At 54.8% G+C, this 24,961-nt stretch overlaps 4 protein-coding genes across 12 annotated transcripts; 1 reads left to right on the top strand and 3 right to left on the bottom strand.

Annotated features, from left to right (window-relative positions):
- Nucleotides 1–136: 136 nt before the first annotated feature.
- Nucleotides 137–5,098, bottom strand: AIRE (autoimmune regulator). The gene is made up of 9 exons (XM_055724069.1): nucleotides 2,228–5,098; nucleotides 1,953–2,127; nucleotides 1,693–1,845; nucleotides 1,519–1,590; nucleotides 1,302–1,415; nucleotides 1,050–1,174; nucleotides 810–887; nucleotides 395–556; nucleotides 137–322 (listed from the first exon to the last, which is right to left on the bottom strand). Exons 1-9 carry the CDS (start codon nucleotides 2,366–2,368, stop codon nucleotides 281–283), a joined length of 1,062 nt encoding a protein of 353 aa, XP_055580044.1. The 5' UTR covers nucleotides 2,369–5,098; the 3' UTR covers nucleotides 137–280.
- A 70-nt stretch (nucleotides 5,099–5,168) lies between these two features.
- On the bottom strand, nucleotides 5,169–9,980 carry LOC102048899 (uncharacterized). Its single transcript, XM_055723487.1, has 2 exons — nucleotides 9,798–9,980; nucleotides 5,169–8,802 (listed from the first exon to the last, which is right to left on the bottom strand). The coding sequence occupies exon 2, from the start codon at nucleotides 8,767–8,769 to the stop codon at nucleotides 7,924–7,926; it is 846 nt and encodes a 281-aa protein (XP_055579462.1). The 5' UTR covers nucleotides 8,770–8,802; nucleotides 9,798–9,980; the 3' UTR covers nucleotides 5,169–7,923.
- On the top strand, nucleotides 9,835–15,873 carry SCLY (selenocysteine lyase). 8 transcript variants are annotated; one of them, XM_055723478.1, is made up of 14 exons: nucleotides 9,835–10,055; nucleotides 10,704–10,844; nucleotides 10,913–11,025; nucleotides 11,117–11,217; nucleotides 11,347–11,503; nucleotides 11,810–11,937; nucleotides 12,048–12,212; nucleotides 12,555–12,661; nucleotides 13,005–13,041; nucleotides 13,391–13,474; nucleotides 13,640–13,742; nucleotides 13,918–13,993; nucleotides 14,631–14,822; nucleotides 15,610–15,873. In XM_055723478.1, exons 1-13 carry the CDS (start codon nucleotides 9,835–9,837, stop codon nucleotides 14,788–14,790), a joined length of 1,593 nt encoding a protein of 530 aa, XP_055579453.1. In that variant the 3' UTR covers nucleotides 14,791–14,822; nucleotides 15,610–15,873. The 8 variants fall into 8 exon arrangements, with proteins under 8 accessions (XP_055579453.1, XP_055579454.1, XP_055579452.1 ...); XM_055723483.1 differs by having other exon boundaries at nucleotides 9,952–10,055; nucleotides 10,744–10,844; XM_055723479.1 differs by having other exon boundaries at nucleotides 12,090–12,212; nucleotides 14,631–15,873.
- Nucleotides 15,874–16,471: 598 nt separating this feature from the next.
- On the bottom strand, nucleotides 16,472–24,876 carry SLC35G2 (solute carrier family 35 member G2). Of its 2 annotated transcripts, none has more exons than XM_055723485.1 (3): nucleotides 24,718–24,876; nucleotides 19,506–19,575; nucleotides 16,472–18,285 (listed from the first exon to the last, which is right to left on the bottom strand). In XM_055723485.1, exon 3 carries the CDS (start codon nucleotides 18,261–18,263, stop codon nucleotides 17,028–17,030), a length of 1,236 nt encoding a protein of 411 aa, XP_055579460.1. In that variant the 5' UTR covers nucleotides 18,264–18,285; nucleotides 19,506–19,575; nucleotides 24,718–24,876; the 3' UTR covers nucleotides 16,472–17,027. The 2 variants fall into 2 exon arrangements, with proteins under 2 accessions (XP_055579460.1, XP_055579461.1); XM_055723486.1 differs by lacking the exon at nucleotides 24,718–24,876 and adding an exon at nucleotides 19,955–24,702.
- Between the last annotated feature and the right edge of the window lie 85 nt (nucleotides 24,877–24,961).

Below are 24,961 nucleotides of genomic sequence, written 5' to 3'. Positions count from 1 at the left end.
GCAGAGCAGCGGCCCCCCTACAACCGCCGGGGGGTGACACGGACTGGACTGTCAAGGCAGCCCCCCTGCAAGGGGCTTTAGGGCCAGCATGGGGGGGATGACAGGAGCTCACCGGGGGTCTCCGCTGGGCACAGAGTAGTTTTGGGGTGCAGGGATCCAGGTGAAGCAGCGGCCACAGACGGTCTCATCCCTTGCACCCTGCCGGGTGCCGCACGTCTCCTCCCCCGGGGTCTCAGGGGGTCGCTCTACAGCCGCGTCTGCTCCCCGCAGCGGTGCTGGCTCAGCTGCACTCGCCATGCAGAAGCCGCACCGCCATGTCCCGCTGCACAGCCAGAGCATGGCAGTGAGGGACAGCCAGGGGACACTGGGGTCCCCATGGTGCCCCGGGGCTCACCTGGGGACACGGGGCAGCGGGGGGCACCAGGCAGGTGAGGTGGAAGGCCCTGGGGCAGCCGTCGCAGCAGATGAGCTCACCGCCATCGCCACAGGCCGCACACTCATCCTCGTTCTCCTGTCCTGGGGGATCACCGATCCCCCCAGCAGGCTGCAACCCTGGCTATAGCAGGGCTTAGGCTGGCAGGCGACCCCGTAGCCTGGCACCCCCCCCTTCCCCCCCCAAACTCTGCACCCAGCCCACCACCTGCTTTCAGGGTAGGAATTGCCTGTTTCCAGGGGGCTGTAGCGTGGTGACCCTGGCAGCTGAGCCCCTGTTGCTCAGCCAGGCCAAAGGGACACGCCAGGGACACCCTGATGCCCCTGGCTCAGTGGGTGCCTCTCGGGGTGCAGCAGATGCCAGGCCCGGGGCTCACCTGGTGGGGGACAGGGTTGGGGAGGGGTGCGGTGGGCACTGGCAGCCGGCCCTGGGGGTGCAGCTGGGGCTCCCTGCTCTGTGGGAGGGAAGAGAGAAGTGCTGGGAGGAGCTGCCAGGACAGCCCAGTTTGGGGGGCACCCCCACGGCATGGCTGTGCTGCCCGGCAGGGACAACCCTCCACCACAGCCTCAGGCAGCTGCAAAAGTGGGGTGACAACATGTGATGGTGAGGTCCGTACGCTTTGGGGTGCCTTGGGCCGGGCAGGGGGCTTCAGGCTGCGGCTCCTGCTCCTGGCCCCCGGCTCCTCGCCAGCAGCGGGGGTGCATGGCTCGTCCCTGGCTTTGCTGCCCGCCTTGGAGCTGCCTGTGAGAGAGGCCGAGAGCAGCTCCAGCAGGACCCCCACCCCCCCACCCCCTGCCCGGGGTGGCTCCTGAATCTGGGGGGCTAAACTGGGCAGGGGGCTGGTTGGGCAGGGCTGGGGGGCACCTACCTGGCTCCAGCACATGTTTGATGAGGATGCCCTCGACGGCCCCACGAGTGACGGGTACCTCAGTGCCCGCCACAGCCACCGCTCTCTGCACCGAGGCAGCCACTGCCTGCAGGGCTGCAGGCAGGGGGGCAGCTCAGCAGGGCAAGCAGCCCCCCACCCTCCTCTGCAGACAAACGGGGTGCACAGCCAGACGCTGCCCAGGGGGCCTGGCACTCACCACCAGCACGAGCGGTGCGGGGGGCATCCGTGCCCTCCGGCTTCCTCACGGTCCTCACCTTCACCAGGGGCCCTGTGAGGTTGTGAGGGTGGGCGTCGGGGAGCACAGCACCCTGCTGCCTCAAGGACCCCCTCGTGCCCCACCCCATCTCCATCCCGCTCCAGGTCTCCGTACCGGGGCTGGCAGTGTGCCGTGGGGAGGGCTGCGTTGGCCGGGCCCCATCCTGCTCCTCGAGGGCTTTCCTCTTGCATTGGGGTCTGTGTGGGGCCGGCGCCATGGGGCTGGGGGATAGACGCCTGCCACGGCGCTGCCGCCCCAGCTCCACCTCTGCAAGGGGAACATGGAGAAGGACAGGCACAGCTGGCCCTGGGTGCCACCCCTGCCCACCAGCAGCCGCCGGGGATGCCAGCCTCTCCTGCCCGGCCCCCTGCTACCTCTGGGGAAGGCGCCGCGGAGGGGCCGGAGCCGGCTGTAGCGCTCCAGGTTGTAGTCCTTGAAGAGGACAGCCCAGAAGTCACGGACAGCAGCAGCATCGCGGCCCAGCAGCCAGGTGAGCAGCGCGTGGAAAGCGCGGTGGGAGCCTTCCCGCTCCGTCCGGCTCAGCGTCTCCTGCCAGTGTCACTGTGGCCCATCAACACGTGTCCCCATGCCACCAGCTGGCCCCAGCCCCGCCATGGCGTGGCCATCCTCTCCCGCCCCGTGGCCTCACCTTGAAGATGTGCTCAGGGACAACATCGTGGTCAGCCAGACCATGCAGCAGCGGGAAGACATCGTCCACCGCCATGGCGATCTCGGTGCGGTGCAGCTTCAGCAGGTGCCGCAGGTCCCCTTCGCCCCCCAGCCCCGCCATGCTGTGGGGACACTGCCAGGGCTGAGCGGCCCACCCCAGCGCTCCCCTTTAATACGCCTTGGCCACCGACAGCGGACACCTCATCGGGCCCCACTCATTTCTGTACAAGGCTGTGTAACCTGAGAGCATCCTCGCTGCTTCCGGCTGCCCCCTCGCACCTCTGCAAGCCCCAGCCCCGGGGGCTAGGGTCAGGCTGCCCCCCAGCTCGGAGCACTGGCAGCCAGTGCGGCAGCATTAGCCGCTGCTGTGCAAGGACACCCGAACCCACCGCGACCATCCTGGGGAGAGGGGGCCAGCTGGGCTGAGGGCCCCCCACCTCTCTCCTCCCTGCGGTCAGCCAGGCATCACCCCAAAAGTCCTGGACTTTCCGCAGCACCTGCTTCTCTCATCCAGAAACTCAGCCATCCGAGCACGTGGGCAGTAACACCCCGACAGGGGGGAAATGGAGCGTTTGCCCTGGTGACCTGCAAACCACCTTCTGCAGGCTGGTGGGAAAGCGCTGACACAAAAGAAACTCCAAACACACATGTCCAGGTATGATTAGGGACACTGAACAAGCAAACAGCCCACGTAAAGAATCACTCCGCTGCCCTCTAGCCTGCCAGAGCGACGGCAGGGCCACCGGCATGCCCGGGGATTACCTGGGTGGGTGCTGCCTGCAGCTCTGCCATCACCCGCTCTGGGAAAAGGGCAATAAAGTGGTTTCACTGGATGCATGCAGCTGTAAAAAACTTGAAGCTGGGGGAAACAGAGCCCTTGGGAGCATCTGGCATAGGAAAGTCTGGGGTTCTGGCACTCCTTACCAGATGGCCGGGAAGGAGAGACCTCTAAAGCTCCTATCCCAAATCCCAAACGTTTGGGATTTCCCCAGGATTTATTTCCAGCCCCTCTGCCCCCGGAGATTGCACTCAGCAAGGCGATGCGGCTCAGAACATTCATTAGTAAGTGCTAAAAGACTGGGGCGGTATCTGCTGGCTCCAAAGCTGTGCCAGGAGGAAGCAGCTGCTGTCCAGAAACTCAGGAAGAATAACAAGGCAACACCCTCTGTGGGAGCAGGAAATACCCTGATACATGTCTGGTTAATAAATTAATGTGTGTACCCATGGAAATGCTTGGCCTGAGGCTCCTTTCAGCATTTGGGGGGACCTGTCCCACAGAGGCACTGGGAGCTGTGGGATGGGGGTCAGGCAGGAGCTGTGCTGGGTTCCTGTGCCCCACTCCAGGGTTTCAGTGCCCAGCTCCGTCACTGCAGGGATGGCTTTGCCACCACCTGCCTGATGTGCCCCCACCCCAGGGGACAAAACATGGGTGTCAGGCAAAGTGGGAGGTCCACCTCCCCTCCTGGAGCTCCCCTGTGGCCCAGCCACAGGTGCTGAGCACAAGCACACTCATGACAGTCTCACAGGTCTGCTCCACCCTTCCCAGAAAAGCCATTTTCCCTGGTGTCCCGCCTGTAGTGCCACAGTTTGTCACTCTAGAGGAGCTCCTGCACCTCTAGAACAAGGCTCCAGTGCTTGTGGTGGGGGCATCCTCCCTGTGCCCCCCCCGCCCACCTTCCCCTCGGTTATGGGAGCCCCTTTGCAGGCAGGTGCTGCCCAACACAGCCATAAGCTGTGCGCCCACAGAGCTGGGCTCAGACTTGTTTGAAATTCCAACTTTGTGACTGTTTCTGTGCTCTGAATCACAGATTGTTTTCCACATCCAGCCTGCTCAGCAGTGCAATAATTTGCATTTTGGGTTGTTTTCTCCCGGTTTCTTTCCCTTTCTCAGATGCTATGCAGGAGGCAGAGCAGCAGCTGGCAGGTGCCATGTGGAGAGGCACATCCAGGAGGTCGGTTGAGTGTTTCTGTATGACCTCACTTCGAGCAGACCTTGGCAGCAGTAAGGCACTTGTAAGGGCCACAAAAAGTCAGCTTTTGCTTGCAGAGGGGCATAAAACCCTCCCTGGGGCTGGCATGAGCCCTGCCTGGCTGCGAGGGCCTGTGGCTGGCGCGCAGAGGAGCCTGGCCACACTCAGGTTTCAGGAGCCCTCTCTTTTCTATTGCCCCCCCTTGCAGAAACCTGAGCCAAAGATTTAAGGCAGGCGAGCTCAATTTGAGCTCAAATCTGACTGCAAAGGCTCAAGATGTTTCTCCACCAACACCCAGTTAAATCAGCAACTCAGAATCCTTCAGAAGCATCTGCAGCCCCCGGGATGCCCCGATGCCGCCCTCCTGCGAAAAGCTGTTGAAGCAAACACGCCCTTTCCAGCGTTGCTTCCTTTCCTCTTTCCCTTCCACACGGGGGTTCTGTGATGCGAACCATCGCCCTGCGTGTCTCAGACACCGCCTGCCCCGTGGCTCCTCTTGCACAACACGTCCCTGAATCAGTCAGGAGAGAACAAGCAGGCGGGGCGCCCACCCACGGGCTCACGCCAGGAAGACAGGGTGCCCCCAACCTTGCCTCCGATACCCATTTCCCCAGGCCTGAAGCACACTGAGCCCAGCCCAAGTGAAGCCCTGTCACCGTGCACAGAGGTTTCATCCCTCTCCCCTTACCTTCAGCTGCTCCAGGCTCCAGCATTTTTGGTAAAAACAAAAAACAAAAAGGGCTGCAGGTGAGGCCCCGATCCTAGACTCCCGTTTCCAGCAGCTCACCTACTGCTGCCCCACGTGCCGTCTGGATGGGAGTGGGTCCACCCATGTGCTTCACAGCTGCTCCTGCAAGAGCCTGGGAGGGAGAGCTGGAGTAAAAAAGATTTATTTTAGCTTCAGTTTCCTCTTTCCTCCCCCTTTAGAAAGAAGAAACAAAAGCCCAGAGGTATGTTATATTAATTTATTTGGGACACACCAAAAAAGGAAAGTCAACAACTGTTAACGTACAAAAGTACAGAATCCTGGGACAAGATTTACTGTCCTAATTAAAAAGGCACCATGGTCCCAAAGGAGAGTAATCAGAATACATCATTTAGAAATTTTCCCCCTGTTGCAGCAGAAACAGAGCCAGGCTTTGGCTCTATCCACAGTCAAACCCAGTTAAAAATAAAACCAACACAAGTATGATTTAAATGCGATAAACACTGCTCAGCCTGTACAAGATGTCATGAAAAGAATCACAGCCTAGAAGATGGTCGGAGTATTTTTTTTTTCCTTTTTCCAAACAGCAAAGGTGACAAATCACCGAATATATAACAGGAAGACAGCAGACTCCTGACGTCTTCAGCTCGACTTTCTGTAAGACATGTCAGTTAAACCAAAACTAGTAGGCTGAGTGTGGGGCTTTGAATGAAATGTAACTCCCTGTGGTATACAGGAAGTCAGATTTGACAACCTTAAATTCCCTGAATCCCTGAAAATCATAAAACACTATACAGCTGTGTTCCGTATTTGAGTCAACCCTGGTGGATTTGCTTTACACACGAGCATTTATACTGTCAGCTATATTTGTAATACAAAGGGGGTTTTACAGCAGTTATTAAAAAAATTCTAGTTCGGCGAGGTCCGAGCTTGGCTATATTCCCTGCTGAAACAGAGCTGCTGGTGTAAAAGCCCAGTGAGAGGCTCGAGTCCAGCACCTCAGGGCTGGAAGGCAAATAGTTTAAACGTGACATAATTTGCACGGGAAAGTCAGTGAAGCACGTCAGAGAGAGGAGGAGAGAGAGGGCTGCAAACCCTCAAGCAGCGGAAGCTGAAAAGTGTTGCAGAACGCGGGCGTGTGCGATTAAACCTGTAACGACACTACTGGTGATGTGGAATACACGGAGTTTGCTAAACATTTTGGAGCAACTTACCATGAAGAACTTCTTAGAGACAGAGTAAGGATCCTGGCCACTACTAACGAGCAAGGTCACTGCGAAGCTGATGCAGCACTCTGAGCCGGATGGACCCATCCTTAGGCGGAGGGAGGGAGCAAAAGTACGCCGGAGCCTGCCTGAGCAGCAAGGCCACGGCAGCTGCCACCTCTTGTGCTCATCGCTAGCTCTGCTGCGTCCCAGTCAGACCAGCAGCTAATTTGTGTTTCATTCCTCCTTTGGCATAGGACTTCAAAGCAGTCCAAGAACTGATTCATCAAAAGTAAAGGAGCTGTCAAAATTATTCGTACATGCATTTATTGTTAAGGGAGCAAAAGCCAAAGAATGAAACAGCACGAGTTAATGTCAGTAAAATGATGTGCAGGACGGAGAAGAAAGAAATGAGGGAAAGCTGAGATACTGGAGTGGGGAAACCAACATTCACACTGAAAGGTAAATTTGAAAACCAGGCAAGTTTGCACTCTTTCTACCAGAGAACTTTCGTGAACAAATAGAGACTTGGGGGTTTTAATCTTCAGTGTAGTCTGGCAAGGTTTGGGAATCTCACCAGAGAGATCTCCAGCACTGGGTTTCACTGAAAGTTCAAGTCTCTCATCTTTAAAAACCAGTAAAGCAACTCTAACTAAAAATGGCAGATACCCTCACACTGCGGATACCTAAGAATCACCGACACGTCACTGCTCAGGATGTATGTGGGCAAGAGGGTTACATTTTGTTCAAACAAACTCTGGGTGGAAAACTACCATTTCCACCCTGCTGGTCTGCAGGGACCTCAGGGGGTGGAAAAGCAAGCCCAGACTCAGGTGCTTACTGCTGTAAGTACCACAGCTACCCACACCTGGAAAGGCTCTTTCTTCCCTATAACCTAAGAAGACAGGATAACAGTTTATAAAATTCTTCCAATCTTAATATTAAATAATGCAATTTGCATCCTTCCCCCTTCCTCTCCCCCCCCCCCCCCCCCCCGCCCCCGCAGAAAATAAAATATTATCACTTCATTTAGGATTCACACCTCAAATCCTAGATTAGGGACTTCATGTTAAAACTCATCCAATTATGGGAAGGTAATTATCCTGATCAAGGAAACATTGTTAAAATAGAATCTAGAACAAAACATTCAGAATCACCAATGCTTTTACAGCCAAAGCACTCAAAAGTCTCCTGATCTCTCTCTCCCCCTCCTCGAGCAAGGGAGCAATCCCTTCACAAAACCACAGGGTGCCTCTCCAGGCCTGGGTAACACAAGCTGAAAACCAGCTTCCTTCCTCACAGCAATGCCAATTTCTGCTGAAAGGGGCCAAGCACCTTTCACTCCCATCGAAACCAGCAGGAGTTAGGGCTTTTCAGCATACGAATTTTCTATTAGCAAGAAGTCCAAGTTATTTCCCTGCAGTAAATGAGAGTCCTGTTTCGTACTGTTTGTTAGGCCACCACTGGCTCAGAAATGGTGAGAGACTTCCAAAAACCCACGGATGTAGACAGGACCTTGGAAGAAGAGGCTTAAGTGCTATGTAACTTTAGATCATCTGCTATGTTTGAGCCTTCACATCGTTAGCCACTGACTACTTATTCTTCCAAATTTATGTGTTTTAGTCCTTGCCGCTGTTGTCATTTCAGCACTCTTCCCCAGAGGCAAGATGCTCCTGAGCTCTGGCTTGGAGATCTACAACAATCACTTCCAATTGACGGTGGGATTTCAAACTTGCCTAACGTGTGCATTGCCACCTCGTACTCCAGCAGCTCTGCCTGCTGACTGCGGTGTGCGCTAGCAGTTTTTGACCTTCTGCACAGTCTCGTAGAACCCAGGCCTAACTCTCCTGATGCTCATCCGTATATGCTGGCACTCCAGGGGCATGGTGGCGCTCGCAGGAGTCGTGGTGCACCGGCGCTTCCTTCTGCCCCGCAGTGAAAACGCCGGAGCCCCGCCGTTCTCCTCTGCAGGGTAGGATTCATCCACACTTGTGCCTTCATCTGATTGCTCATCACTTTTATATTTCACTTCCTTTGCTTTGTTTCCTTCCTTCTCCTCCTTGGCGAGTTTCCTGAAGTGCTCCAGACATTGTATCTTTTGTCTTCTTTCCATCATCTTCAGTTCTGGCTTGTCTGTGAAATCTTCATAGTACATTTTTCTTTCGCTTCTTTGATCTTCAAGAAATTTCCACTCAATACTAGTCATTTTTATTCCACTGTATTCCTCCAATTTATTTCTTGTCTGCGTGTCTGTACAAAATACATCAAAGAGCTTCTCCGAACTCTCGTTGAATTTGTCTGCTCGCTCGGTAAAAGCCTGGTTCTGTCTCTGCTTTCTGGTCTGATACAATCTTGTAAATTCCTCGTACATTTTGAGGATAAGTTTCTTTATGTTTTGTGTCGCAATGGTGTGCAAGTTGCAAACCAACCAGTGCTCTTGCAGGTGCTCAGCGAGCAACTGGGCCGCACCTTCTTTGGACCGCTGGGCCTGGCCAGCTCTTTTGGGCTGCAATAGATACAGCATATTCTGAACTACATCCTTCTTGGTTGGCAGTATTCCCCGCGTGAAGCCTGAAGCCTCTACATATTCAACAGTCCCCAGCTTCTTCCGTGCCCTCACCTCGGTATCCAGTGATTCCATCACTGCTCGTTTATCGTGTAGTTATGACATAATCTGAAAGACGAGAAAAAAAACCAAAGGGTATGTCAAATGAAGCTTTTCTTTTTTTCCTGCAGCAAAAATAAACAGATGAGAAAATGTGCTCAAGCCAATAAGATCTGGGATTTTATGGTGCACTCCGTTGCTGTTGGACAGCTGCTGCGTTAGCCCAGCCCATTAAACAGCTGCACGCCAAGACCATCTCGGCTCCTCTGTGCTGTTCTTAAAGCCCAATACCGTGCGTTTGTTTACGTTAATTAGTTTTTAATTGGGTTTTGGACTTCAAGTTGTAAATTACAGTAAATCAAGACCGCCTGGGGCATCGGGCTTCCAGGCCGGCACGAAGGACTGACAGGCAAGCCGCAGCGCCGCACAAGTTCCCTTGCGCGGGCGGCTCGGAGCAGGGGAGCTCGTTCCCCTGCGGCTCCTCCCGGCGACAGCGGCCCCGGAACAGTGACAGCTGGCCCCGCCGGTGCCCCCCGCAGCACCGAGGCCTGGGCTGCGATTACTCGCGGCAGCCCGCCGCGTCCCTGCCCAGGCCCGGCCTGCCCTGCAGCATGACTGGCACTTTTCCCGGCGGCGCGGTGGCCCGGGCCGAGCGGCACCGCAGCCTGTCAGCTGCGGCCCGGCCCCTCCGCCCCGGCCGGCGGGGCCCGCGGAGCCACGAGGCCCAGACTCGCCGAGGAGATGGGCCGGCCACAGGCCCCGGGCAGGCCTACGGACCCCCCACCATCTCGGCCGCCCTCGGCCGGCAGCTCCCGGAGGCGGCGGCGCGCCGCGGGGCCGCGGTATCGGCACCGGGGGAACGGAGCCGGGGGCGCCCCCCACCCCCCTGCGGCCCAGGGCCCCCTGCCGCGCTGAGTCACGGCGCGGGGCCGAGAAGGCCCCGGGCGTCGCCCGCCCGCCCCGCCTAAGGCTTCCTGCGGGCCACGGGCCCCGGGCGGGGGTCGGCGGAGCCTGACGCGCCCTGCCCCCGGCCCGGCCCGGCCCCTCCCCTCCCCGGGGCTCACCGCCATCTTGGAGGGGGGTCTGCGGAGCCTGCGCAGGATGGATTGGGGGGAGCAGGCCGAGGTTGCTGCCGCCATCTTGGAGAGGGGCAGCGCCGCGGCAGCTACCGCCCGCCCCTCCCGGAAGAGCCCGCCCCCGCCGCTCCCGGCTCGACGGCGCACGCCGGAAGTGCGCCCCGCCTCGCGTCTGCCTCTTCCGGCCGGACGCGGCAGCAGCGGCCGCGGGATTGGTTGCGCGGGGAGAGGGAACGGCGCAGGACAGTGAGTGCGCGGGCGGCCCCGCGCGCTGCGGGCCCCACCCCCGGCATCCCCTGGTGGGGGGAGGGGGGGGTGCCCGTCGCGGACCCCAGGAGGAGCCGATTGGTCGTGCCGCGGGCGCCGCCTTCCGGGAGCCAATGGGAGCCCCGCGGGCTCGGCGTCTCCCGGCCAGTGGGCGGGCGCAGTGCCGTTGCGACTGTGACGGCAGCTGATTGGCCGCTGCACAGGCGGCGGGGTGCGGATTGGCGGGCGGGCGGGCGTCATAGCGGCGGGGAAGGTAGGAGGGACTGAGTGGATTGTCGGGTGCTGTTATTGTGGGGCAGGGGAGAGGGAGCTGATTGGTTAGGGCCATGATGGGGGGGAACGAGGGAGGGACCTCATTGGTGGACACGACGGCAGTAGGGCAGTCAGGAGGCTGCTGATTGGTGGGTGCCGTGGCGGTGGGGCAGGCAGGAGGGAGCTGATTGGTGGGTGCCGTGGCAGTGGGGCAGTCAGGAGGGAGCTGATTGGTGGGTGCCATGGCAGTGGGGCAGTCAGGAGGCTGCTGATTGGTGGGTGCCATGGCAGTGGGGCAGTCAGGAGGCTGCTGATTGGTGGGTGGCATGGTGGTGGGGCAGGCAGGAGGGAGCTGATTGGTGGGTGCCGTGGCAGTGGGGCAGGCAGGAGGGATCTGCCTTGTTCCCTCCGCCAGCACCGACTGTGGTCCCAGGGAGGCAGCAGCAGCGGGACAGTGACAGCAGCGATGGGTGCTGGGACGGAGCCGGCAGAGGGACGTGTCGACGCATGGCAGGGGTGAGTGCCTCGCCCCACTGCACCCCTGCCCACCCCCACACCACCTCACCCACCACCTGTCCCTGCAGGAGGATCTACCTGGACCACAATGCCACCACCCCGCTGGCCCCCGAGGTGGCCCAGGCCTTGGGGGACGCCATGCACCAGGCCTGGGGCAACCCCAGCAGCTGCCACCCGGCAGGTGGGGACCAGGGAGCCACCACCTTGGCTTGTGCTGCGGCAGGGCCTGGCTGTGGGGGCCCATGGCGGAGCTGCCTGCTCTCACCCTGCAGGCAGGAAGGCAAAGGAGCTCATCAGCAGTGCGCGGGAGAGCCTGGCGAGGATGGTGGGGGCCCGGCCAGAGGACATCGTCTTCATGTCGGGGGGCACAGAGGTGGGAGTGGCCGCCATGTCTGTGCAAGGCGGTGACCCCCCTTCCCACTGCCACGATGAGGAGGGTGGGGACAAAGGGTGCTGCGCTCCCTCTGGGCCTTCACTTTCCCCTCTGCCTTCCTCTTTTCAGGCAAACAACATGGTGATCCACACCGCCCGCAGGCACTTTTCTGACAGCCGGGCCGGGCTGGGGGACGGTGGGGGGATGCCCCACATCGTGACGTCAAGCGTGGAGCATGACTCGGTCCGCCTGCCTCTGGAGCAGCTGGTGACAGAGAGCCTGGCGGGTGAGCGGCAGAGGGACTGCAGGGGATGCGCTGGGGACACCTGGCTGCACACTGGGGTTTGCTGGGGAGGGCTTTGCTCTGCCGGCGTTTCCGTGGCAGAGGGCGGGGAACCTTCTTGCTCTGCCAGGTTCCCCCTTCTGCCCCTCAAAGGGCACTGACCCCCATATGTCCCTGTTCCCTCGAGCTGGGTGCAGTGCCCTGCTGGCACCCGAGGCCAGGTGCTCCCGCCTGCTGCATGGGGCGTGGGCAGCCCTGGGTGCTGTTGGCTCTCCCAGAAAACCTCAGGGCTTGTTTCTTGGCTCACAGAAGCCACCTTTGTGCCTGTGTCCTCACAAAGCGGGCGGGTGGAGGTGGATGACGTCCTTGCCGCCGTCCGGACGACCACCTGCCTGGTTTCCATCATGTTGGCCAATAATGAGACCGGGGTCATCATGGTGAGCCTGAGAGCAGCAAGCGGTGTGGGGTGGGGACAGCCTTGCAAAAAGGTGCTGGGTGAGGGGCAGCAGGTGACCCCTGGGATGCAGATCTTCTGTCCTCCTACTAGCCTGTTGCAGAGCTAAGCCAACGCATCCGTGCCCTCAACCAGCGGAGAGCGGCAGAGGGGCTGCCCCGGATCCTGGTGCACACTGATGCAGCGCAGATGATTGGCAAGGGACGCGTGGATGTGCAGGAGCTGGGGGTGGACTACCTGACCATCGTGGGACACAAGGTATGGCCCTGTTCACATGGCCCAGATGCTCTTCGCCCTCAAAGATCTATCTGTTGGGGTTCCAGGGAGACTTTGGGAGCCCCCCACAGCTTGATACCTCATCAGTGGCCAGAGTTTTTCTGCTGGATGGTGCTCTGAAGAGGGTCTTCAGCTGGGTGACAAGGCTCCTGCGAGGCAGGGGGACCTTTTGGTGAGGGGGAGCAGGAGGAGGCTGAGGGCAGGGGACAGCTCTGCAGCAGCCTGTGCCTGTGAGACAGGAGGGCACTTGGATTTGGGCAGCAGCATAGGAAAGGGACACCTGGCAGGTGTCCCCAGGGTTACCGTGGCTGTTTCTTCCCACAGTTCTATGGCCCACGGATTGGTGCGCTGTACGTGCGTGGCCCGGGCACTGCCACCCCGCTGCACCCCATGCTCTTTGGAGGGGGACAAGAGAGGAGTTTCCGGCCAGGGTAAGGTGGCTGGTGGTGGCCCGGAGAGCTGAGTCTTGGGGTGGTGGCCAGACCACCCGTGGCTACTTAGTCTGAGCTGAGCTGGCAGCTGTGTCACCTGGCAGCCCTGGGGCAGGTAGCCCAGCGCAGGGAGATGGATGCGTGTGTGGGAACTGCAGGAGCCTGTGTGCAGGCTTTGCTGCAGGAGGAACCACAGGGTGGAAGTGCCCCCTTCCCCACCACCTCAGAGAGGTGTCTGGGAACCCCTGCCAGTGGTGAGGTGTTTCCCAAAGGGAATGTCCATGTCCCTGAGGTTGGGTTTCTGGTCTGGAGAAATAACTCACTGCTTCCCCTTCCCTTCCAGCACTGAGAACACCCCAATGATCGCTGGCCTTGGCCAGGTGAGTCGGTGGCGGTCACGGGTGCGTGGTTCCCTAGGGGTGCTGCCCCGTGCAGCCAGCATGGAGACAGCCACTGCTTATTAGAGGTGACATGCTCGGGGTTCTGTAGGGTGGGTGAACTAGTGGCAAAGGAGATGGGGCTTTCTGGTGCCAGCCAGCTCTGGAGCACCTGCCACAGGCTCCGCGTCCCTGGCAGCGGGTGGTCATGCAGTTCACATGGTGCAAGGCACCAAGAGGCTTTTGGGGGACGCGGGGGACCTGGCGACTGCAGAAGCTGTTCCTGGGCTGGGCCCATGTAGCAGGGGGCTGCGCATAGAGGGAGGTGCCTGTCTGGGTTTGCTCTCCTCAGGCTGCAGAGCTAGTGAGCAAGAGCTGGGAGGCCTACGAGGCTCATATGCGGGATGTTCGGGATTACCTGGAAGCCAGGCTGGAGGTGAGCAGACCTGGTTCCCGTTTGTCTCTCCCCTCCCGGGGGCTCAGCCTGCAGAATGTGGGGCCTGGAGCCAGGGTGGGTATGTACCTCTGGCCCTGCTACCTCCTCATCGGGACAGAGCTGCTCGCCAGCCCAGAGTGGCTCACAGCCCTCTGATTTCTCCAGGCCTCCTTTGGGAAGCAGAGGATCCACTTCAACAGCCACTTCACAGGCTCCAAGCGACTCTGCAACACCTCTAACTTCTCCATCCTGGGCCCAGGCCTTCAAGGTAGCTCTTAGCCCACCACTGTCCTGTGACGGCACCCACGGAGCCAAGCACCTGCTCTGCACAGCACCCTGCAGCTAGAGACCAGCGGGTCTTGGCGTGAGCAGAGTGATGAGGCAGGCAATGGCCCTCGGAGAGAGCCTGGGTGCTGGGAGACCTGTGTTTGTGTGTGCTGCAGGGCGAAGGGTGCTGTCTCGCTGCAAAACACTTCTTGCCAGTGTTGGGGCTGCTTGCCACTCTGAGAAAGGGGACCGGTAAGCAGCTGGCTTTGCCAGGGCATCTTCCCACAGGAGCACAGGTGGGAGGGAGGGGAAGAGGACAGGGAAAGGGACTGTGGATTGCTGTGAGCAGCATCAGCTGGAGCAAAGAGGGTGCAGAGCTTTCCAGAGGGGCTGAAGGGCTGCAAAGGTTACACAGACACAGCTGGAATGCTTGACTTCGTCCCTCCTGGCTGTGGTGATCCAGCAGAACTTGGAAGTACCCTTCAGCGCCTGGCACTGCCAGAAGAGAGTCTGCCTTAGGTCCACATCTGCCTGGCTCACCTGCTCAAGCCCAGTTGGGGTCTCCAGTGGGCTCCTTTAGGGGTGTGGGGGGATGGCAGGTGTGTTTGGCCTGGCCTAGAGCAATGCCCTGTAGACGCAGCAGAGCTGCCAACGATGGGGACACAGGAGATGTTCTTAGAAGGGAAAAGCCAGATCCACCATAGGGCAACAAGCCCAGTGGAAGCAAGTGCCTCTGGAAAGTGAGCAGGGCACTGTGCAGGAGACAGGTTTGCCTGGAGTGCATCTGCAGATTTCACTTCTTAATGGCTTGGTGAAACTTTCTGGTGATCCATGTGCTTCCTCCTCAGCCTTTGAGTTAAACCTGCTCACCCCCGGGTCTATGTTTCAGGCCCTCCTCGGTTCTGCTGAGCTGTGGGATCCCCTATGACGTGGCGCAGAATGCCTTGCGGCTGAGTGTGGGGCGAGACACCACCCGGGCAGATGTGGACCTGGTTGTGCAGGACCTCGTGCTGGCTGTGGCACAGCTGGACCAGGACCAAGCCCCATAGACCCTGGGAATCGCTCTCCAGTCATCACCCAGGTTCTCAGGACGGGATTGTGCCTTGCTCAGCCCCTGGTTGCTGGCTGCCTGTGTCAGATTTGGCTCAGGTTTTGCACCTCATCCCTAAGTTGAGCTGACTCAGCCTGCAGTTTGGGATCGTGGACCAGACGCTGGGGAGGTGGTGGCTGGTGGTGGCAGGAGGAGGAAGCAGGGTCATCCATTTCAGCAGCAGTGTGCTCTTAGGTCTGCTTAGCTGCATCTCAGCTTGCACTCACAGCGATCACGGCGGGGCCAGCACAGCTCTGCAGCACATGTGGCAGGAGCAGAGAAGCTAGCACAGGCACGGGAGGCAGCAGGGAGCAGTGCTGAGAAGGGGGCTTTGCTGCTTTGGGGCTGGGGGAGCTCATCAAGAGCTTGTTCAAGACTCTGTCAGCCCCACTGCACGGTGCCAGCATTCAGGGAGTCCCGCTGTCAGATGCTGATTGCTTGCCAGCACCTACCCAGCTGGCCGCACATGATAGTCTCAAAGCTCGGCTCCATCCAGAGCGTAACAGGCGTGGAAGCCATAGGAGATGGAGCCTTTTGCCCTGGTTGCTTCCACAAAGGAAGCTGTCCTGCTGTCTTGTTGCTCAGAGGAGGAAAGACCATCTGCCCTAGAGGAAAACGAGGGTTGAGAGAAACACAGCAGGATTCTGGGCTGGGAACTGCCCTGCCCCTGCCAGGGCCCTAAGCTACCAAAGGATTTTTCAGCTGGGAAGGTGCTGGGCACGGCTTTCCTGGCGCTGCGTTGCATTCCCTGCTCCCTTTCCTCCTGTCCTTCCTACAGTGGGCAGAGCTCCTGTCGCTGGCTCCGCTTGCTCTGAAAGGAAGGGTTTTGTCGAGGCAGCCAGAACTGTGCCAGCACCCGAGGAAACACGTCTCCCCTGTTTGGCCCAGGCGGTCGCTCTCATCGCGGACACGGGAGGACACGAGTGTCACGCAGATTAGGAGCGTTGCCGGCTGGGCTGACTGATGTCAGGAAACCTGGTCTCCCTGCATATTCATAGAAATAAAGCAATTGCTGCTGCTATGGCTTTTTCCAAAGTAAAAATGTATTTTTCATGGTGTTTTCCATGGGGGAAGCTGAACTGGTTGGGGTCATCTAAGCAATGTCTTTTCCCTCAGAAAACACCCGTTTCCCAGAACAGAGGCACAGTCTGCTGGGGTGGAGAGGTGCCTGCTGGTCCTGGCTGGCATGGAGCCCATGGACACAGATTCTTAGATGCTGGTCTTTCTCTGTAGTAGCCACACATTAAGCACTGCCAGGAATACTGTTGGGAACCATAAAGCCCTGAGGCTTTTTGTGAATCTAATTTCTAACAAGTGTTAGGACCCAAGCATGCTGCCTTGAAGCCACTGGGTGCCTGTCAGGCTGTTCAGTGCTACTGCTACTGCTCACACCTCAATCTCAAATGCAGTCTTGCCTGTTTCTTTTTTTCTCTCCCTTGCATAATAGTTGAAAACTCTTTTAAGAGAAAGTGGTTCCATAGAACAGTGCTTTGCTTCAGGGGTAGATCTTTTATCTGTCACGGACCCTACAGTTCTTGGGGACCATTCTTTCACAGCTGTGGCACAACTAGAGGTCCAGTTTTGGGGGCTCTCTTGCCCTCATAGGAGGTTTGGGCTTCCTGCATCAATTCAGACAGAAATTTAACCACAAAGCACAAAAAGCTTTACTGACTTATTCTTTATACACACAGGAAATGCACGTTTTAACCACAGAAATACAAGCATTACTTCATTTAGAATATTACAGCCAAAGCATAAGAAGTGTTACAGAGGAAATGAATACTCTGGTTGACCATTTTAATGGTTTTACTGTTCATTTTCCTGCTGCCACACCGCACGGGAATGGGAGTCACTAGTGAATCCCTCTGTCCCTGTATTCCTGTATTGCCTTATCTGGGGAAGGTGAGGAAGAACATGCCTATGGCTCAGGCTGCGCTTCTGTGGGCCAGTCTGTGCTTCTGCTTCTGCACCCACGTGCTGGAGACAAACTGTTTTCTCACATGACAAAATGTCCATGGTTGTATGCACTAGAACCAATTCACCTGTCATGGAAGTCTGGAAATACCAACACTGCTACATCAGCTGTGAATTTAAACAGTAGAGGGAGGACCTGGCCACTACACTAGAACACAACAGAGTTAAAAGGAGTTACTTTCACGTGGTCACGGAGCCAGAACTGGACGGAAAAAACACAATTCATTTAATGGAAGAATCCACAATCTCCTGATAATCTTGCCTTCCTATATTCTTCCAGGACAGTTTATAACATGCAAGGAAAAAAACACTAACCAAAATAACGGCTCCCCCAACAAGATCGTAAGCACCTGGGAAGATCCGCAGCACAACAAGCTGCAGGACCATGGCAATGACTATCTCCAGGTGCTGTATGGTGCTGACCAAAGCAGGGTGGAACTTGCTCAGGGCATAGTAGACTCCCAGGAAGGCTGCTGTGGAGCACAGGCAGATGGCAAGGAGATAGCTCCAGGTCTCTCCATCCAGTGGGACAATTGGCTCTTGAAGTAAGAACATAGTGGATGCACCCCACACCGTTCCTGTCCAACTAAAGGTGAACAGTGCTGTCCACATGCTGATGTTATCTTTGATTGATCTATAGACTATCATGGAGAGAGCAGTGGTCAAACCTGCCATAACGGTCATGGTATAGCCAAAAGCTTCCTTCCAGGTGCTCAGCAAAGAGTTTTCCTCCTTAGCAATGTTGGGGATCATGACCAGACAAACACCAAACACACTGCCAACTACAGTAATTATGTCTACGTAAGCCATTCCTTCATCTATGATTAAAAAAGCCAAAATGGCACTGAACACTGTAGTGGTAGCCCTCCACATAATGGTCCCATTGCTGGGGGGAACTATAGAGAAGGAGGTATAAGCACAGGTAATAGAGATAACGTTGCAGACTCCATAGAAGAAGAGCCGGAGTCTGTAGCCTTTGGGGCCAAAGGGAGGCTCATGGTAGTAACACACAACAGTAATGGACAGCACCTGTAAGACTGAACGGATGAAAATTAACTCTAGGGATGGCACTTTGGAACGATCAGAAATTAGTCTTGTAATTAGAGCCACACATCCGTGAGCCACGGCAGATCCAAAAAGGACTACCCATGTTTTCCTTGACTGCAGTATGTTTCCTTCAGGAAAATGCTGGGACTGCCTGATCTCATCGGGTTTTGGCAGTTGTGCTGGCTGAAGCTTCGTCTCTATTGTACCAAAAAAGGTCCTTTCTCTCTTCTTCCCATCATTCAGTAGTCTTTTCTTAGGATTATCCTCCAAAAATCCTCCGGTATCTTCATTAACATCCTCATATCCCTCTTCTCCTGGCTGGGGGTAATGAGAAGTATATTTCACGGTTACTGTGTTAGGATGAATTTTCACTCGCTTTTTGACTGGGTATTTTTGGGAAGATGTATCCATTTCCTCAGTGAAATGTCCCAGTCTTAAGAAAAAAAATGAAGATGCACTGTTATTTTTATTTAATGAATAGCAAGAATTTACATTAGTATGTAAATGCTGTTACTGTTTACAAGCTACTTTTATCAACCAAGTACAAGTACTAGTAGATTGTTCTTGGTTTTGCTTTAATTTTCTGCAGAGTTACTACTAAATACCTTTGATCGTCAAGCCATTTGGATCTCCTTAAAAGTCAACCATGGCATTTCACCTTAAGTCACTAATTTTTGAAAATTATGTATATTCTCATTATGTATAGTACGTATAATGCATTCTCATATATTCTTACTCTAATGAGAAAGTTCTCTTGCTAAGCTTTTTGGACAGTATATACCCTGTAATTATGAATTACACTTATTGCTAATTGCTTGCTAATGTTGCAAGATTATGGAAGAAATCTGGCTGGAGGAGATGACCGCCTTGTTTCTAGACTGACAGCAACACAGGGAAACAAGGAGTATCCCTGAGCCAGTCAGCGTAGTCAGCTTATGAGTAATCAACATATTTTTGAACAGTATTTTGACAATGTTAAAAATTCCATCTTCTTTTTACATCCTGTTATTTCCAGTGATTGGTTTTGCCACAGATTTGTTCTTCAAATCTGATTTTTTAGATAATTTATTTCCAATGGGGAAAAGCTAGACAATCCGGACCACTAACCAGCCCTTCCTGTGCCAGGCATTTAACAAACACAGCAACAAACTACCACCCTTCTGTCTCCGATTGAAGGTCCATTTCATGCTACCAAAGCAGCGCCCATGATCTGTGTGCACCGCTGTGACATGTGCAGCAACACATGTGGCGCTGCATGTCACAACGGCGGCATCTGTGGCGCTGCATGTCACAACGGCGGCATCGCCCTCCAAACAAGCAAGCAAGCAAGCCCTCTGCACACCCGGCCTTAGCCGGCACAAATGCCACTCGGCCATCGCTGGCCCCAGCACGTGCAGCCCACCTGCAGGGAGCCCACCTGCAGCCGTAATTCCTCCAGCTCTCCGCTGAGCATGCCATCGCTGTCCCCAGGCCCAGCATGACAGCAGAGGGTCTATTTAATTCAGGCACAGGGATGTCATTAAGATTACTTTGTTTTCACAGCGCCCTCAACCATCTGCACAAAAAGCCCTTCCAAAAAGAGCTGGCAGCAGGAGAAATGCGACCTTCCCTGTCTTCTACTCACCCCAGCAAATAAACCCATGCAGATCTTACCTGCGACAGAGATTTAATCCCAGGCCAGAAGGGGAGACACCTCCTGGTCATCTACATCTTTACAGGGTGCCTAAACAGAAACAGTAGATGCTCTCAGGTAGCAAACAGGAAAGGTTACAGACATCCCAGCACAGAAAGTAATACCCAAGGGAGGCATGAAACATTCTGCTGGTTTTTCAAAGCTGACAATTTCAGAAGCAACAGCATGCCCTTGAGGCCACGCTCCTTGGGAACTGGCAACCACCGTGCTTACGAAAAGACACCACCACAAAACCCAAGAAACTTCAGAAGGAGAGAAAGCAATCAGGGCCATCTTGCTAAAACCATTCCTCAGCCATCTCAGAATTATTGATGGAACTATTCCAAAGAACAAGCAATTGTTTGGTGAGCATAAGGTTCCTACAGCTTCGTAACGATAAAGTTCACCACCCTGTGCCTGCTGTGCTCACCAGCACCATGGAGGAGAGGATGCCCAGGGGGACCTGCCATCCAGTCATCCATCCCCAGGAGCAGCAGCTTGGCCTCTGCGGTGTCAGCAGGGGACAGGCAGGGACAGCCCTGCAGTCCTTGTCTGCAGGAGTGCCGCAGCACGGGAGCAGGCGGGTCCTGAACATGCAAGACCACAGCTGAGTGGACAGTCAGGCCAAACAGCACCGCAGCGGTTTGTCAGGGAGACCACAGATCAAAAGGCGATGTAAAAGTAGGTGCAATAGCTCTTCACAGAAACACTTTAAAAATACAGTGGCCAGGTTTAGCCTTTGCATTTTGTCCATCCATAATCTGCATCCCCTGTGTCTCCTGACAAAAATAATTTACATAAGAATGGGACATTCTTCCTTTTTCCTCACAGTTTATTGTATTTATTGAACACCCTCCCTACACCCAAGCTAAGCTGTAGCCTACTTCTTGCAGGCAGAGTGAATCCTGGCAGGGATCACAGTGAATGGGAGGTGGGGAGAGGGGCAGGCACCGAGTCCCAGCTCGGTCCTGCACAAGTAAGCGAGGGATCCTGGGGTGAAAGGGTTAAGGCCCAAGAACAAGGAAGATGTCGTAAGCACCACAGATATTTACCTGAACAAAAGAAGCTCCAGGATGGTTGTGGGGGGGTTACGAGAAGGCCTCCAGAACAAGGAAACTGTCATAAGCACTAGGTAGTTAGCTGATCGAGAGGCTCTGGATGGTTGTGAGACAGGGAGCTGCCTGGATAATCTCACTTTACAGAGATGCGCAGGACCATAAAGATAAGAAAGTTACAAAAGAATAGCAGCAATAGAAGAACCCTATGCCCGCTTAGAGACCACCAGAGAGAGACACCAGGAGAGACAACTGTGAGTGTGGACCAGACACTTGCATATGTTAATGAGTTCCAGGAAATCTCATGTATATGTATAACTTTATGGTATCTAGCCTCTTGCAAGTTTGCCAGATTCTTGGAGCACTTACGGTGGAGCTATCCCCAGTGCTGCAACAAAGAAATTAAGTTACCGCTTAGTAACAGTCTGCTGGGAGAGTTTTATTACATCTGACTCACTACCCAGCCGCACCTAGCTTCCCACTTTGATGAAGTTAGAAAGCACGGAGGTTAGGATGCTGCCCATCTTGGTACCGGGGGCACCACCTTGCTCTTGCTTTGGCAGGCTAACGCGCCCGGCCCCCAGATCCCTCACTGAAGCTGAGATCGGTAGCCGTTAGAGGGTCTGAGGACAAGAAACAACCTTGTCTGTGCAGGAGACCTTGGGTAGCACTCCTGTTCCCGTTTCTGCCACCAGCCCATTTTCAGCAGAGTTCAGCTGAAAAAAACCAAAACGATGCCAGTGCGCAGCTAAATGGTGGAGGAGTATTCCAGAGTGCCCATTAATGTCGCTTAAATACTCCAAGAAACTTGAGAAGAAACAGCTGAAATGCCAAAGAGAGCAAATAAAGAGGGTAAGAGCTGGGTATCAGCAGTGCTAGCAGGCAGCCCAAACAAACCATCAAACATTTAAAAACACCCTACCAGAAACCTACCCCAGTCCCACCTGCTACTTGCACTTTTTCTTCAGATAAATTGTTAATTTCAGATTCTTTTAATATGCAAATGCAAAATGCACTGAATGGCTCCAGGAAGGCAGGATTTTCACAAGCACAGCTTTTCTCACCTAGCATTTTCCTTGTGGTACAAATTCACAATCCTGCCTTGCTGTCCCCACATCTTAAAAAACAACTAAGATCATCTTGATTTAAGGCACAATACATGGAACAGGAGTAAAATAAGTGGGAGAAAAAGAAGACAAAAGGTGCACGAGGCATTGTTACTACCGTGACAGTGGATCTAGCCTGTATAAACTCAGTCATTTCGTTAAGAAGCAGCCGAGTTCATGAAAACAAATCAACTAATTTTTTTTTACTATTAGCATATGATGGTAACTTTGTTGGTTCCTGAGTTTAGATTACATTTTCTTCCAACAAGTATTGAAAAGGGTATAGAAAAGAGACAAAATGCAGTTGCAAATGTAGTGCTGGACCTGTGTAATGCATTCAGAGATCCCTCTGGAGGAAAACAACAGCTCATGAGCATGTAGCTCAAAATGGCTGTCCTGTACAGATGCTGTATTCCCTCCAGTATTCTTCAGCACTAAGAATGCTCACAGTTGGAAGGTCTGGAAAGAAGGTCAAACACATCAGACATGAGAAAGGCAGGAGACGAGAAGTAATAAAGGACAAAAAATAACGGGAGTTGCTTAAGCCAAAATCTAATTTTCTCTACTAAACATTGAGTATATTGACAAATGTTACTCCAACTCTCACATAGTAGATTTATTTGTACTCTTTGGTGACCTTGCTTTTCTTAACCAGTGAGAATTTCAGTGGAGACTGAGATTAGCGCATATCCCAAATCCATTGTTTGCCCAGATGCAAATTTAAAATAAACGGAAACCAGCACAGCCTGTGCAGAAAAACTACTTCTCTTTCTGCTAGAGCCTTTTGTGGAGTTCGCATGAAGTTTTTATTTTTCTTCATATCTGGAAACATAAAATGCTTTGAGTTTTCTATGAAAAGCAAAATTTGATTTTGAATCGAGTTTAAGACAAGGTTAAGCACTATGCAAAATTCTCATGTTATATCACAAAAAACATTCCCAATTCAAACGACAGCCTGGGACACCCATTTAAATTACTGGCTCATGGAACTCACTGACTGCCAAAGTGTGAACCCGGTTTTCCCATGGGTGAACAAATAATCACAATGGATTCAATAAACGTCACAAATCATTAGTAACTACACACTGTGACTTCTTTTAAAAGAAAAACCCGCAAACACTGCCGCCCCCCTCCCCGCCCCCAATCACTACACAGCAGCTGATTGGCCAGGTAGAGGTGCCACTCAGCTCCTGGGGGTGGGAGGCTGAGCTCCCCTCCTTGCCGTGCCTGAAGGAATTAAGGCTTTGAAGCCTGACTGGAGATTCGAACCGCAAATTTCCAATAAACCCACAGAACGACAGCCTCATCTTCTGCCAGATCGGTCAAAACCTGAAATATCATTACAAAAGATTTGCAGACATGGCAACTGCGGTCCTTACAAAGTCGAAAACAAGAAAATGGCTATCCCTGCGCTCTTGAAAGGCAGTCCTCGCAGGGACGTTCCTTTGCCTCTTCTGTGGGAAAAAACCTGAATCTCCACAACTGAGATTTCCAGAGGGCTGTAAGCAACCTCTATAGGATAACTACAGACTAACAGTTTCCCTTGAATACTGTACGTATGAAAGATCCACTCCATCCCTACAAACCCATGTAACTGACTGAACTTGTGCCACCTCCACCAAGAACTTGCGTGCACCGACTTCTCACAATGCAAATTTTGATTTTGATTATCAGGTGCAGGAAAAAAACTCCTGAATTCCTGTTTCAGCACCCTCTCCATTAAGACCACCTTTACCTTGCCGGAGATTCTTTGGTGCTTGATAGTCCAGGCAAAGGCACATGCCAAGGGATCTACACTCATGTGATGACTTGACTAGGGTAACACAACGTGAACGCAATGAGAAGGAAGAAAAGGCAACATAAGGTGCACAGGCAGTTAATGTGGGTATCACTGAAACAGTACATTGCTGCTACGCTTTTAAACTGTTTGATAAGGTGCTCGCTGGAAAATCAGAATACCTTTATCTTTTTTAGGCAGATGGTCTAAGCATATAAATCAATTTTATTGAAAATATATGCAAAGAAACTCAAGTCTTTATTAAAATGCAATGAATAACAGAAGGTATTTAAGAAAATGAAAGAGCAATTATACGAAAGTTTTTAGTACTTAAGCACAAGAGTGAATGTTACACGCAAACCAACAAACCAGTATCTCGTGTCTTCAAACGAGCCATCTCCAACAGCACTGCCTCGGGGAAGAGCCAGTACACCCTTCACAGAGTTAAAATATAAACCCTACCCTTAAGCCCCAGGAATTATCAGTACACTTCTGATAATATTTTGCTGCCCAAACCCAATCTGTATTCGTGCTAGCTCGCTGAAGCTGCCACATGTGACTTCAGTGGGGTTATATGCGACACCTTCCATTTCTCTTGCTCTCAATAGCCTATTCTCTTGCTATATAAGGGCTCCAAGCGTGTTCGGTTCTATGAGAAAACACTCTGCCCCGATTTCTGCATTCGTGGCCGTTGCCTGTTGCAACTACGACCTCTGCAGCTGCAACGCTGGCATTGAGTGAATCTGGAACAGGAGCCACCTCGTCTGCAAACTTCCACCCCGACCCCCCTGGTGTGGACAAACCCCGCACATCCAGGCACGGGGGTAAGCACGCACGGAGAACACGTCCACACTTTATGTACAGTCTCCTACAGCCCACGAACAGAGCTTGGCTAGATTTAAGCGAGGTCTTAAACGGTACGTGACAACCGGCTGAAACGAGAGCACAAGGTGGCACCTCCGGGTTTCCCGGGCCAGACGGCAGGCTGAGACCGGAGACGTTTTGCTGACTACCGTGCCTCTTCCTCCGGCAAGCCGCAGGAAGGCCGGCGGGCAGCAGGGCTGGGGGCGCCGCTCGGGCTGCACCGGGAGCGCGGGCAGGCGGCGGCGCCCCTGGAGCGGCGGGCGCGGGCTCACCGGGGTTCCAGTGCGCCCAACAGCGAGCGGCGGCCCCGGCCCCACCGGGCGCTTCCCGGCCGCCACCTCCGCGGCCCCCGCGGCGCGACGCCCGCCCGCTCCTGTTCCCGAGCACTTACCGGTACCGAACACCCGCCCGGCGCCGCCGCCTCGGCCCGCCGCGCCCTCGGCGGCCGCTCCCGCCTCTCCCCTGCCGGGGGCCGCCGCCCCCCTCAGCCCAGGGGCCTCATCGCCGCGGGCCGCCGGGGACAGGCCGCCCCTCCGGCACCCGGGCCCGCCCCGGGGCCGCGCCCCCGCCGCCTCACGGAGACCGGCGCCACCTCCCCGGCCCCGCCCCGCCCCCGCTCTGTCGCGACAGCCGCC

Source organism: Falco cherrug, chromosome 11 (assembly GCF_023634085.1).
Source record: "Falco cherrug isolate bFalChe1 chromosome 11, bFalChe1.pri, whole genome shotgun sequence".
NCBI classification, from domain to species: Eukaryota; Metazoa; Chordata; class Aves; order Falconiformes; family Falconidae; genus Falco; species Falco cherrug.
Note: the sequence above shows the minus strand (reverse complement) of the source record. Positions and strands in the feature narration are given on the sequence as shown.

Bases quoted from the DNA above. Each gene is read 5' to 3' on its own strand.
- AIRE (XM_055724069.1), bottom strand. From the start codon at position 2,368: ATGGCGGGGCTGGGGGGCGAAGGGGACCTGCGGCACCTGCTGAAGCTG. The intron at 1,846-1,952 runs GTAGCAGGGGGC...TTCCCCTTGCAG, and splicing joins CCGCGGCGCCTTCCCCAGAG to AGGTGGAGCTGGGGCGGCAG. The intron at 1,416-1,518 runs GTGAGTGCCAGG...CCCTGCCTGCAG, and splicing joins CCGCACCGCTCGTGCTGGTG to CCCTGCAGGCAGTGGCTGCC.
- LOC102048899 (XM_055723487.1), bottom strand. From the start codon at position 8,769: ATGGAATCACTGGATACCGAGGTGAGGGCACGGAAGAAGCTGGGGACT.
- SCLY (XM_055723478.1), top strand. From the start codon at position 9,835: ATGGATTGGGGGGAGCAGGCCGAGGTTGCTGCCGCCATCTTGGAGAGG. The intron at 11,938-12,047 runs GTGAGCCTGAGA...TCCTCCTACTAG, and splicing joins ATGAGACCGGGGTCATCATG to CCTGTTGCAGAGCTAAGCCA. The intron at 12,662-13,004 runs GTAAGGTGGCTG...CTTCCCTTCCAG, and splicing joins GAGAGGAGTTTCCGGCCAGG to CACTGAGAACACCCCAATGA.
- SLC35G2 (XM_055723485.1), bottom strand. From the start codon at position 18,263: ATGGATACATCTTCCCAAAAATACCCAGTCAAAAAGCGAGTGAAAATT.